At 34.2% G+C, this 14098-nt stretch overlaps 1 protein-coding gene across 1 annotated transcript; it reads left to right on the top strand.

Annotated features, from left to right (window-relative positions):
- The first annotated feature begins 5610 nt into the window (after positions 1-5610).
- Positions 5611-11751, top strand: LOC107859865 (26S proteasome non-ATPase regulatory subunit 4 homolog). Its single transcript, XM_016705006.2, has 11 exons — positions 5611-5872; positions 5967-6080; positions 6203-6308; positions 7548-7662; positions 7743-7952; positions 8080-8383; positions 8841-8964; positions 9799-9902; positions 10019-10090; positions 11395-11466; positions 11590-11751. The coding sequence occupies exons 1-10, from the start codon at positions 5861-5863 to the stop codon at positions 11437-11439; spliced, it is 1206 nt and encodes a 401-aa protein (XP_016560492.1). The 5' UTR covers positions 5611-5860; the 3' UTR covers positions 11440-11466; positions 11590-11751.
- Positions 11752-14098: the final 2347 nt, after the last annotated feature.

The raw sequence follows: 14098 nt of genomic DNA, 5'->3' as shown, positions 1-14098 counted from the left end.
ACATACTGTGTAACCACTGTATAGGACCTGTATATACACTGCATATAAAGTGTTGCATATAAACTGCACATAAAGTACTGCACAAATAATGCATAGAACTTATATAACATGCATCATATATAAAAATTCAGTATTCCAATTAGCTTATCATTATCAAGTACAAAAATAAAAGATATATAACCTACTTAACTAACAAATTCATTACTTACTGAAAGGTTAAGGGTACTCATGGATATGCCAATGTGAAGAACCACTCTTTCATTTTAACGGTATCAACTCCATAGTCAAAATATTTTGGAAGAGCATTGACAGAATCTGAATAAACATTCCTGTAAAAAAATATTACAAAAATTGTAATATATGACAAAATAAAGTAAAACAAAAAGAAACTACAAATAGACACTTACATCTGTTTAACGCGCAACGATCTTGCAACAAACCTGTTGAACTATAATGTCACTTTCATATCATCAATTCACTCCGTAATACTTTTCATAAAAGGATGCTTTATAGACAAAAAGCGGTTACTTGTCTACACGCTTAGATGATTGTCCTTCAACTTTGCCACAACCAGAATCAAATTTTGACAAAAATGGCGATTCACATACTGCCACTGGCTTACGTAATCGGTGAGGAATAGCGGGTGTTTCACCCAATATAACAGACGCAGCCACCATATTTTCCGCAATCCCTTTAACATTATCACTTGCAATTACATCAACCTTTTTAATATTATCACATACTAAATCAGTTGCATCACTCTTATCGGGTTGAGTGAACTTTGAAATTTCAGCGTCTGGAATTTCTGACCAGTCAACCTCATTCTGGCTAAGCACTGCCACATCACCTTTTTTTTGTGTTTTTTGATCACGAAAAGGTTGAGTAAATTTAGACACTTTAGAATTAGTAAAATTAGACCAATCACTATCAACCTGACTATTTCTACCCTGCCCTATATCTTTATTTTCACCGGAGCTTTGTGTGAACTTTAAAAAATCAAAATTTGAAAAATTCTTCCAAGCACCATCCTTCAAAGTTTCAGCCACAGAATCAACAGCAACATGACCAACTACACAATCACCTATAAAATTAACTTTATCTCCAACGTCATCCACCAAATGACCAAATACGTCATCACATATACAATCTGTTTTTTTACTACATCATCCATCAAATTGTCACTTATATGATCCACTTCCGGTGCAGTAATATTTTGTTGTCCCACATTAGGTGGATCATCAACTTGATCATCACCTATACCACAATATTAGGTGTCTCATCGTCTTTTTCATTGAGTTATCACCATTGTTATCACCAATTAATGTACCAACCTATACAAAAAACTTTGTAAAATAATTACAATAGTGTATATAAGTTTTGTTAAAAAAACAGAAAAAATTCAGGAAAAGAATACCTTAGGTTCGTTCTTTCTATGTAGAGCTCGAAAAATCAATTCAAATGAGGATTTCATAAACTTCTCCATCGAGGAAACCTTTTTCGTTAACTAAACATAAACGGAAAAAGTCAAAATATCAATTAACAAAAACATACAAATATTAATAAAAAACTTCGACATACCATTTTAACATCACTTCTCAAAAGTGCCCATTCATTATCTGAGCTCGAATTACTACATTCGTGTTTACTGGTCCTAGGTAAATCAATAGAGTGCACAACCGCATCCACAGGTTTGAAATCAGGTAATTGAAGGATTATTTTTTCAAGAACTGTTGGCGTACTGTTACGCAACACAATCTGCACATACAAAACAACACTGGACATTTAAGAAGCACATAACAATTTAACAAAATATATGTAAATTATATTTTAAAACAACAATATACTTGCTCTTGCCTAATATAAAAAAATGCAGACTTGACCTCCTTGTATGTTGGTCTATATTTTACAAACTAATTCAGTATACGTGGCACACCATCGCCCACTCGGTCAGCAAGATGACCATCGGCATAAGGACAACACTCATAAAATCAACACCGAAATGCAAGAGGGAAACCAGTACAACGATACATGATTTTTCGCTGATAAATCTTAGACTTCATTGACTCCAACATCAGATGAAAACATAATTTTCCCCCAAAAAATGTTTCATAGTTCCCAGATTCAACCAATAAAAAATTATTCTTAATTATAACATCACTATATGTGATAGAAAAAAGAAAGGAATGAATGAAGAACAAAATAGAAATTTGTAAAGCATCTTCATCACATCGCAACTTTTTGTCCATGAAACACTCTTCTAAATCAAGCTTTGTGACCTTGGACTTTCCTGAAAAATACAACTCCATCAGCTTATTTTCTTCAGTAACAACAAACTCATTATTGTAATTTTCAGTACATTTTAAGCCGCTAGTTACAGCAAACTCTTGTAAGTCGAACCGTAACCTAGTATTATTCACTCTAATCCATATCTCATCATCTCTCTCACAAACAAGTTCCCTGAGCAACATTCCATGGATAAGTTGATTTTGAGGAAGAACACTTGGTAAAGATAAGAAATACCCAAAGCAACTATTCTTAAACAATCAAGTTGCTTTTTGTCCAACTTAGATTTCAAGGCAATCACAATACCACAGTTTGTGTGCACGCTGAGCTGACATTTATAATGATCAGATGGACCAAGAAAAAAATCCCAAACCTGCAATAAGTAAGTGTACTTTTAGGTATAACTATTTCAAAAAGCTACATATATTACTCATACAGTATTCATTACAACAGTGTTGCTAATTTTACACAATTACAATATCAATATTCAAACTATACACACTTCTTATACAATGCTGATACACAAATAGTTATACAGCCACTGTACACTACATTTCACAAAAATTACTACCCAGTATATTTCATATACAACACTGACACATATTATATACAACAATAACACACATATTTCAAACATACACAAATTCTACACAAAAAATGAACATCTATCAGACATAATTAATACATAGAAAGCACAAACAATGTACCTCAAAAGCAGTTAATTTGGGTATTTTTCTCTTCCAAGGAACTTTTTTACTTTTCTTTTTGGATGATTGAGCATCATCTTCTCCGTCATATGATCGATTCCTTTTTTTCGTTTTTTGGGAGGAACAATAGTATCTCCTTCATCATTCACACTTATCTTCTCCTTTCCTTTAGATGACTTACCATCATCTTCATTATTTTTTGAATCACTGTTTTTTTTATTCTTTCGCGAATAACAACAAGATCTGAATCATCACTCACATCTGTATGTGCCTTTATTTTAGCTGATTTTTTTTGTTTTGCCATTGATGGATCACTTACTAATTTACCTTGAGACCTAGTAATTCGACTAGGAGTAGCATGAACATTCTTCAAATCCTTCAATTGAACATCACGATTTGTTAAATTTTCAAAATCATCATCACTAACAACGAAACTAGGATCATATCTTATACCTTTACTAGCTAATTTCTTATCAATATTAACCTTTTTCTTGATTTTCATCATTGCAAACGTCGAAAAATCCTAATCGGAAAGAGTAGTCGAAAAAGGTAACTGTAGGTATCAGTTAATTCTTTTTTTTCGGCAAAAAGGACAACTGCAAATCTTTCACCTTTAGCATGTGCCTTATTAAAATAAAGGGCTAATAAATGACTTTTAAAACATCCGAAGTGTTACTTTTGTCCAAAAGGTGAAACGTGGGCCATTATTTTTCAAACTAAAAATTACATATATACACAAGGTAACTTTACCTTATTACATAAAATCCTATATTGAAAAATAAATTACAAAAATTTCAAATTAATTACTCAAATCCCTACCTTTTTTTACCTTCTCTCTCTTCCTTCTTATACATCCCAAACCACCATATTTTGCTCCAAATTGTGCTCCTTATTTTCCTCCTAAAATCTTGCTACCTTTTCTCTCCAATTATCTATCTCTATTAAACCTCCTTATTATCTTTCCATAACCACAAATCCTGGCAATCTACAATAATCTCTCTCCAATTTTATCACATATCCGCACACACAAAAATCTCCTCCTCGTTTGAAGTTGACGTAGGAAAAGAAAACAAGCTGATCTAGTTATTATACAATAAATTTTACAAGGAATGGATTCAAACATATATTCTGTTGCTATCACATTTTCCAATTCATAATTGTGGATTTACAGTGTCTCAAATGGATTTGGAAGTTGCACGGAATTCACTGGATCTTTTATTTAAGCGTTTTCAAATTTCACCAAGCATCTAGAGATGTTAAACAATTACAACACTTCTTAGTTTTTGATGTTGGTTTGGATTCTTAGCTTTTATTATTTTATTGAAACTGCTTATACATACATATGTTATGTATAGTCAGCATCATCGTTTAATAGGGTCATGTTTCAGTTTTAATTCAATGTATTGCAATGACATAAAATCTATTGTATCGGTACTTCTCAATCATTAGAATATTAATACTATCTATATTTGCAACGAATACAATAAATTATCGTTTATATCTAACGTACAACAAGCATTTAAACACTTGAGTGTTTAGTATTTGTAATGTATGACAAACAATTATACACTAAATTGCATGTCAGATATCATTATATTTTCAACTACTGAAATCTCATACCTTTAAATATATGTATAATAACATTATACATTCATTACGTCATCATACATTTAAATATATATGTATAATAAACCCTAATAAAATAAATATTAATGCAAAGTAATAAACAACATTATAATATATAAAACAGTTATGCATGAATCAACTTATATATATATATATATGTAAGTAACAAAACTTAATCTAAATACTTAACCAATATTTTTTCAGATTTTATACTTTGGATACATTAATAATTTTTTTAACCATTGAATGAGATATGATTATACATTACTATGTCATCATATTTTGCAATACACGTATAACAAACCCTCATACAATATATATTACAGCACAAAGCATAAAACAACATTATAATATATAAAAACAGTTCTGTATGAAACAACTTATACATATATATGCACCATAATTAAATCTAAATAATTAATCAATATTTTATTGGACTTCATACTTCAGATGCATTATTAATATTATATAGTAATTACATATGTCATAACATTATATAGTCAGGATATTTTTTGAATTTGAATTTTATCGAATTCCGTACTTTGAATATAAAGAATATCAAATTGTCAAGGCCCCAAATGTCTCAACAATATAGAGATGCTCATATTGATTTTGGAAAATGGAAGAAAACAATCATTTTTTTTTTCAAATTGAATTTTAAATCGCAATAATAAAAAAAAATTGTGGTGATGTTTCAAGATATTTTTTGAATTTCAATTACAATTACTATTTTTAAGCATCTATAAAATCAGAACATTAATTACTGCTCTTATTAAGGTAAGAGAATAATTGGATATGATTTTATTTTCATAATTTTAGGAAAAACAGTTTCCTCATACATTGGAGTTATGTATGAGGTACTTCGATATGTATATGTATATTTTTAAATCTGAGAAAGAGAAAGTCAATTCAAGATCTTATGCAATTAATCTTATTTAAGATGATGAGATTTATGTTGTTTATACTTTTTCAAAAGTGCTACTTGATGTCTTTTCCCTAAATTAAACTCAAAACTTCATTGCTCTACCACTGGAATAAAATAGGGCCGCTCCCTTAATTGGGCCTGAAATACCTAGAGAAAATAACCCGACCCACTTCGAGAACACCCCAATTCCAATTGTGCTTTTTCCTCCTTTTAGCTTCAACTCCTTCAGCAAGTAAACCCAAATTCCCTCAAAAGTTTCAGAGAAATCCGACGGACCAAACAATTTCTCAGTGGTTAACTCTTTCTCCAATCGTTAGTCATGGTGCTCGAGGTCAGTATCGTTCTCTTCCATTTCAATTCCAGTTCTATCTTTACATTGTTGTAGCAAAATTAGGGTTAATTTTGTCAACAATTTTTTTAATCAGGCGACAATGATCTGTATCGACAATTCGGAATGGATGCGAAACGGTGATTACTCGCCTAATAGGTTTCAAGCTCTAGCTGACGCTGTTAATCTAATCTGTGGTGCCAAAACACAGGTATTAGTTTTTCTTAAAAAAAGTTGTAGTCATTCTAGGGTTTGTAGTATATCTGGATGGTGTTTTAGCTATACTAAAAGCTAATTGGGTTTCATTTTGCTGTTCCTTTTTGTGTGATCCAGTCTAATCCTGAGAATACAGTTGGAATTTTGACTATGGCTGGTAAAGGGGTGCGAGTGTTAGTTACTCCAACTAGCGATCTCGGAAAAATCTTAGCTTGCATGCACGGTAATCTTCTGTTCCATTATTTTATGTTTTTATGTTTTCTTTTTCCTATAATGTCTGGCATTGTAGATTACAGTTATTACGACTTATCTAGCTTTTGAACTTTTGTTACCTCGGCTTGGATTATATTGGGGCGCTAGTTTTATTTGTATAATTGAAAGAGCAGACATGGAGAGAATTTTTTGGAAGTGTCGTAACACATCATATCTGAAAATGTGGCTAGTTAGGATTATGAGAATCTATTGTTAGAGGTGCTTGAATTAACTGTGACTGCGTGTTTAACTTCTTCTTGCATTAGTCCATTTGTTATTTCATTGGTTTTGTTAGCGCCCATCTTCTTATTGTGCTTAACCACTTGTTCTATGCCTTCTTCAGAAAGGATTTATTGTAAATAAGGATGAGAAGTAACTAAAATCAAATTGGAAAAGGTACTTGTATGCATAAGCTTGAATTCTGGAATATTTAAATGTAAAATTGAAGCTATTTTGTAATTTCAAAGAAAGATGCTCCGAGTCTGAAACAAAAAAGACGACTGATGACTTGGAGGGAGCTTTGCACCTGCAACTAATGATGCTAGGTTCTATGCCTTCTCCGGTAGTATCCACTGTACTGCATTTACTGTAGGGAAAAGAGGAAACTTTGAAGTGCCAAGTGAAATGAAAAAAAGGTAAGTGTTATCTGCGAAGTGTAATGGAGTATCAAGTGAGGAGATTCAAGGTAGGGGGCTGGGTAGGATGTGAACGAGGTAGTCTGATGGAAAATGTTCTCCAAAGTTTCGCACAAAAAGACATTTAGTCTAATTTACAGTCATCAAAAAAATCTGGAGAATGGCCCTATCAAGTAAATTTTGGTGTCTATTCACTTGAAGAAATTGTACTATGTGTTGATGGAATCTCTACTCCAAACCACTCTTTGAAAGCTAGGAATACTATGAGTCTATTTAGTTGGTGCAAACTGTCCATTGTAAATAGCATTGATCTTTTTTAGATTTTGTAAGCTCCCGTATTAGCTTAATCCCCATGTACTGGAGCTGTAAGAATCACTTTGTACTCTTCGCATCTTCTTGATGCCATTAATGAATATATTTACTTCACGAAAAAGATGGTTCCAAAACCCATTTGGTGTTTGAGTTCAATGGTACTTGCATGATAGTAGTATCTTTTAGAGTCTTAGGGTGTTGGATAAACTTTTTCTCCAAATTAGCTCTATGTTGCTGAGTGCGCCTTGTCTTCCCTCATTCAGGACTGGAGATAGGTGGTGAGATGAATTTGGCTGCTGGAATTCAGGTAGCCCAGTTGGCTTTGAAGCATCGGCAAAACAAGAAGCAGCAACAAAGGATCATTGTTTTTGCTGGCAGGTGGTTTCCCGATGCTTTTCTCTATATTATCTTTGCTGCTGCAACTCCTGATCCCTCTATTAACATATCATTTGTTTCAGCCCTGTTAAATATGACAAGAAGGTCTTGGAGATGATTGGTAGAAAGTTGAAGAAGAATAGTGTAGCTCTTGATGTCGTTAATTTTGGTGAAGATGATGAAGGGAAAGCTGAGAAACTAGAGGCACTGGTTGCTGCGGTTAATAACAACGAGAGTAGTCACATCATTCATGTTCCCCCTGGTCCTAATGCTCTCTCTGATGTGCTTATAAGGTGACTCATGATATGACCATCTTCTTATCATTAAACGTCTTGTTATCATAACTAATTAAGATTTCGTATCTTGTACTTGTGAAAAGCAATTCCTTAATAAGTTGTATTCCTCACCTGTGATTGGCAGTACTCCTATTTTCACTGGTGAGGGTGAGGGTGGAAGTGGATTTGCTGCTGCAGCTGCAGCTGCTGCCGCTGGTGGAGCGTCTGGATATGAATTTGGTGTAGATCCTAATTTGGATCCGGAACTTGCTCTTGCACTCCGAGTTTCAATGGAGGAGGAAAGGGCAAGGCAGGAAGCAGCCGCAAAGAAGGCTGCAGAAGAAGCTGGTAAACAAGAGAAAGGAGAGTCTACTTCCCAAGATGTTGCTATGGCTGAAAATGTCAATGCAGGAACTCCTGAACCTGAAAACAAAGCAGCCGATCTTATGGTTCTTATCTTTTTTTGTCTTCTTCATATCTGACGTCTTTAAGTAAAAGCTGGAAAAAAGTAAATTTTTGTTCTTTCAGATTTAACTAAATATGCTACTTCCTATCAACTTTTTAAATTTGAGATTATTTTGGTTTATTTGCATTTCCTCCTTTTTTGGTGGTGGGTGTGGGGGAATAGAAGATTGTACTGGTTAGCTAAACCATGGATAGTTTACATATTGTTTTTCTGGAATCGCATGAATCCTCTATTTTCTTGAGCCTTTGTTAAATACCTTTGTAAGATTTGTTCTGGTATTGCACATTACCTTGTTCACGCCTATGCAAAGAGGATATGTTTCCTGTAATTTTTATATGTTGAATTTTTCTAAACGGATGTTAGCTTGAAGGTTTTGTGATGTCTGGCCTTTCGGAAGCCAAGACGAAATAACATGTAAATTATCATTGGATCCCTTACAGGATGATGAGAATGCCTTGTTACAGCAAGCCCTTGCAATGTCAATGGATGATTCTTCTTCCAATGTCGCTACACGAGACACTGACATGTCGGAAGCTGCTTCTGAAGATCAAGACTTGGCACTTGGTATGTCATGATCTCTGCAGGCTTAAATAGTTGCTTTGCTGGTATCCTGTCCCAATCTCATAGATGCAAAGTTTTAACTGTTAGCAACATATGTAACTTAGTTTAGTCCATTCACAATTATTCATTGTTTTCTTGCCTTCCTCAGCTTTATAATATGTCGTGATTTATAGACAAATATGTTTGAGTAGAATGTTCCTAATTAATCCTGCATTATTGTATGTATTTTTAAGAATCTGCTGGTTGAGATCAATTAGCAGCTATTCTCTCGGTCTCAATTTCTGTGCTTTATGTGGTGTGGATCACTGGCACATCATACTTTTAAAACCTGTGATCTGAAATAAGTCATGGACATAAGTGTGTCTATAAATAATCCCATTAAGCATAAATGAGAAGTTTAAAGTTAAATTATTTCTAAAAAAAGGTGTCATTTATTATGGACAAATTTAAAGGGAGAAGTGTGTCACAAAGCATGGGACAGGAGTATTATATTTTGGACAGATAAAGTTTGAAAGAAAAAGGGTGCCCCAACCCCCATCTGGCCCAAAAGGAAAGAAACCACCTCCATTCATTGTCCGTATATGAATGAATAGGAGTGTGCGCGTAGTAGTTAAGGTTCATTTTGTGAAGAAATGCCTTCAATCCATGCTTTATTTGTCTATTTTTGTCCTAATGGTCCTTCAAAATCTCCATAAGGGTTGGTATTAGAGACTATTACTTAGGTTTTAGATGGCATTGGCTTGGGTTACTAAAGGCTGACCCCTTGTAGTGGTTACCTTTTAAAGTTCTCTCAGAATTGTTCACTTCTGATTTCTCTGACCCTTCTGGTACTTGCAGCTCTTCAATTGTCTGTGCAGGACAGTACAAATGATCAGTCAAATCAGACAGATATGAGTAAGCTGTTAGCTGATCAATCATTTGTGTCATCAATCCTTGCCTCAGTAAGTCTTCAGTATGCAATGCTGTATTATATCACCGCAGAAAGTATGCGCTTTTCCTAAGGATCACACTTCATATCTTCTTTGACTTTTAACTTAATTTTGCATTTAATTGACAGCTTCCAGGTGTAGATCCAAATGATCCTTCCGTTAAAGATTTGCTTTCTTCCATGCAAGGCCAGTCATCTGAGGTGAGTTAATTAGTTTATTGATTACTATGACTTTATCAAAGAGCCGCTCTATCTCACATCTGAGGTAGTGGTATGGACTGTGTACACTTACCCTCCCCAGACCCCACTTGGTGGGACTATACTGGGTGTGTTGTTGTTGTTGTTTTGTGACTTTATCAAAGAGCATGTTGGGTAAGTTCGGGTTTATTTTCTAATTTTTTTCTCCAGTACATGCATATGTATTTGTACATTTGGTGGTCATTTTGTTGTTAAACCCTTGCCTGTGCACACAATCTTCTTCAATGTTGTGCAATAGTAGTACTGTCAGAGACCCACTTGAGGTACACTTAATCCCTGGAGCCAGGTGTAACGTAGGGTTTTCGTTTCACCTGGCTTAGGTATGTAGATACTAAGGCGCCGAAGCTGTTAATATTAGACTCCTTTCACTTCGTCCCTTAAACAGATGAATCAATGTGAAGCGAGAGGTATCACTTAGTGGTTGTTTGGTAGAGTTTATAAGAATAGTGCAAAATACGGTGCATTAGTAATGCTAGCATTAGTTATGCCGAGATTTTTCTTATGTAGTGTTTGGTTTGGTGTTTTTAAAATAGCATGAATTGCATGACTTTTTTTAAAAGTATGTTTACAAAAATACCCTCTACAAGGATGGTGGAGAGGATTTGGAAAGGGTATTGAGGATCAATTGTATCTATAACCATGCAGATGCATGCATTAGAACTCATTGCATTACTAATACTATGGATTTTGACTTTTGAGGCATTAGTTATACACACCTTAATACCAAAGTTATACATAGGTTGAGAAGTGTACCGAACAAGGTACATTATACACAAAGCTTTTGCATGCATTATTTTTTCTAATGCACTCTACCAAACGACTAAATGGCGGAGGCCATGCACTCAGAGAGATGTGGGCTTCAGACTAGAGGGGCAAAACCGACCACATGTACTTAAATTGGTTCACATTCTAGGAGACCTCCATCCAAACAGATCCTAGGGGGTTTATATAATTTCTACAAGTAAATGGCAGAAACCAGGGCTGCGGAGACAAACGTATCACAAAGAGGTCCTTCTCAAAAACGTATCACAAAGAGGAGAATTCTTGAATCTGCAATCATGTTATGCTTGATGCTTCTTTTTTCTTTCTTTCTTTCTTTCCTGTTCCTTGATCCCAATACCTTTTGGTTTTTCATTTGTGGTTATATCCGCTTCCTAAAGTGGATGGAAGAAGTCATGTATTACCAAAATAGCATGTTCTCTGTTTTAAAATCTTGAATTTGACAATGTTAATATTTGTCCTAGCAGAAGGACGAGGACAATGATAAGGAACAGAAAGAGGACAAGAAGTAAAGATGCGTACAACTCTTTGCAGCTCAGGTATATAAATTATTAATTTTATTTGTGAAGAAAGCCGCATTCCTCATAGTTTCTCTGCATTTTCCCAAGATTTGAATACTACTTCTGTGCCGCCAATATGAATGCTATTCTTAATCTCTGTAGGCAAAGAAGTTCAGATGGTAATCAAGTATCGTGCTGCTGAAATTGCTTATTGGGATGTGGCTTTATTATGTCTGTAGGAAAGGACTATGTCTTGTTACACTTGATGGACTAATTGAATCGTACTTCAAAATGTACTGTTATAAGATCATTCAGTTGGATTCACTTGTGGCTTCCAGATGATTTATATTTCTCTCTCAAAGAATCCCGTGAAGGAACCTAGCAAACAAGAAAATGGTGTTTATCTTTGATTCATAGAAGACTTAACCTTCAACCACACGACCTTTTCTTTTGTGAAGACTTATGCACGTTCAAACGTCTATTTAGTACGAAGCGCTAAAAGTAAAAAATTTCAAGGTGCAAACATTTTCTTGTTGGCATCCTTTGTTGTCTCCGAGAATGAGGGTCCGGAGTACTCCCCATTTCTGATTTCGTGTGCAAAGCTTTCTCATTGGGGAGTACAATATAGGTGTTAAGAATAGCGTTGGAGAGGTCCAATATTGTTTTCTGTGTTGGATTTTTGTTGGTAGACATATTCGATTAATCATTATGACTTCTATACGAGGAGTTATTGGTGTATACTAAATTAATAAGGCATTAACTGTAGCATAGCTACCGAAGGACAGACCAATGGCTGGGTCTATTTCTATTATGCAGGACGTAAGTTGCACAAAATGTTATTATCAATGGGTTGGAATGGGGACCCTGTTCTCCTAAATGGGCCTATGGACATTGAATATTTCGAGCTAGTTACATCATGGGAGAATGATGTACATATTGCTCAACTCGAAGTGATTGTTGAATAGTGGGAGAAATTCATCACTTGCTGGTTGTTTGGTAGTTCGATATTATTTGCATGCATTAAATGTTGTTTAATAAGAAGAAAAGTTCATATTCACTAACAGCTATTGAAATTCTTTGTGAATTTATATATCGAATTTGGACGTCTCATAACACGTCTTTATTATCTAGTCCTAATCAATAATTGCACTATAATGATTGCAACCGTCGAAACCAACCTTTTGGCGTTACGGTACTGGCTCGATTATGACTATTCAATTGGTGAGGTAATGGATGAAATGACCCAATCCCTTAAAAAAAGACTTTTTAATACACCCCTCCCCCCGCCCCCCGCCCCCCCCCCCCCCCCCCACACACAGAGAGTATGCTAAGACTGAAAACAATAATTAACGTAAAGGTCTGTATCACTGTGACTTGTGCTAAAGGTCCTCGTCGCTAGTTGCCTCCTGGGCCCTTGAACGTGTTGAATTGTTGATGAATGGTTTCTTTACGGTGAAAAAATTCTATACAAATTCATTACTATTCCTTTCCTCCACTGATAAAAGTTCATCCCCAGTCACAAGAGGAATCGATTTTCTTTCAATTCTTTTTCCTTTTTGTTATGGTAATGCATGGTTGTTGTGCCTAATTAAGCTCTGAAACTTAATTAACATGGGATGAGGGTTGTTCAAGATTATATATGAAAAATAAAAAGTTAAAGAGTCGTGGAATACTATATATAATACCTCCTAATCGTCTATGACTAGGCATATATTAAAAATAAATAAATTTTGAGATTAAGAACCTGTTTGAATTACTAATTTTAAGTGATTTTAAGTTAAGGTTGACAAACTATAAAGTATTTATAAGCTCTTAATTTTAGGCCAAAATGATAAAAATAAGTCATAAATCATAAGTGAAGATCTCCAATTAACTTTGGCTTTAAGTCAAAAAAATAATAGATAATTCAAAGAGGCACAAAATCAATCCGAAAAGCTATTTGATCATGAGGTGATGATTGTCATATAAGATGACAACAAGCTCACTCTCTCTCTTCTCTTTTCTAATATTGGTTATAACTGTGTGACTACTTAATTGATCTCGTTTCCTTCTTTTACTCTTTTCAATAACTTTGATTGATTGGGCAATTTGTAACTACTTAGTCTTGTTTTCTTTTGCATTTGAGCAACCCATTACTTGTTTTCCTCATGTATGAAATGATCCAATAAAAAGTGTGGTCTTTTTCAATATTCTCTCTCTTTAGTTTTTTATTTTTTTTCTTAAAACGTCACATAATAATATCTAGACATTTCACGCCATATGACCAGGATCTACTGAAGTTTCTACCATAATTTTGGTTATGAAATAGCAAATACATTATTTATCATAGGACCACTTAACGGTAGTTGCAACTCCGTTTAAAGTATTAATGAGGAAATGGAAAAGGGAAATAACAACGAATTAATATTGTACCACACTAAATTGCTCATTATTTATAAATGATCTTTTCATTGTTAGTAACAATGAAGAATACAATATTAAGAAACTATAGCATAACACTACAATACTATTATGAGGATAAAACCTAAGGTGAACAAATGTGAAAAAGAACACTTTCCTAGTAAACTAAACCATTTTTTGTTAAAAGAGATTCTTGTTTGACATAATTTTTTTCCCATTCCTTATTAATTTACTTTTACGTGCTGTTGTCCCTAGTGTTGGGCTTCATTCG

This window comes from Capsicum annuum, chromosome 2, assembly GCF_002878395.1.
Source record: "Capsicum annuum cultivar UCD-10X-F1 chromosome 2, UCD10Xv1.1, whole genome shotgun sequence".
In the NCBI taxonomy this organism is placed as follows: domain Eukaryota; kingdom Viridiplantae; phylum Streptophyta; class Magnoliopsida; order Solanales; family Solanaceae; genus Capsicum; species Capsicum annuum.
This window is presented reverse-complemented; position numbering and strand designations above follow the sequence as displayed.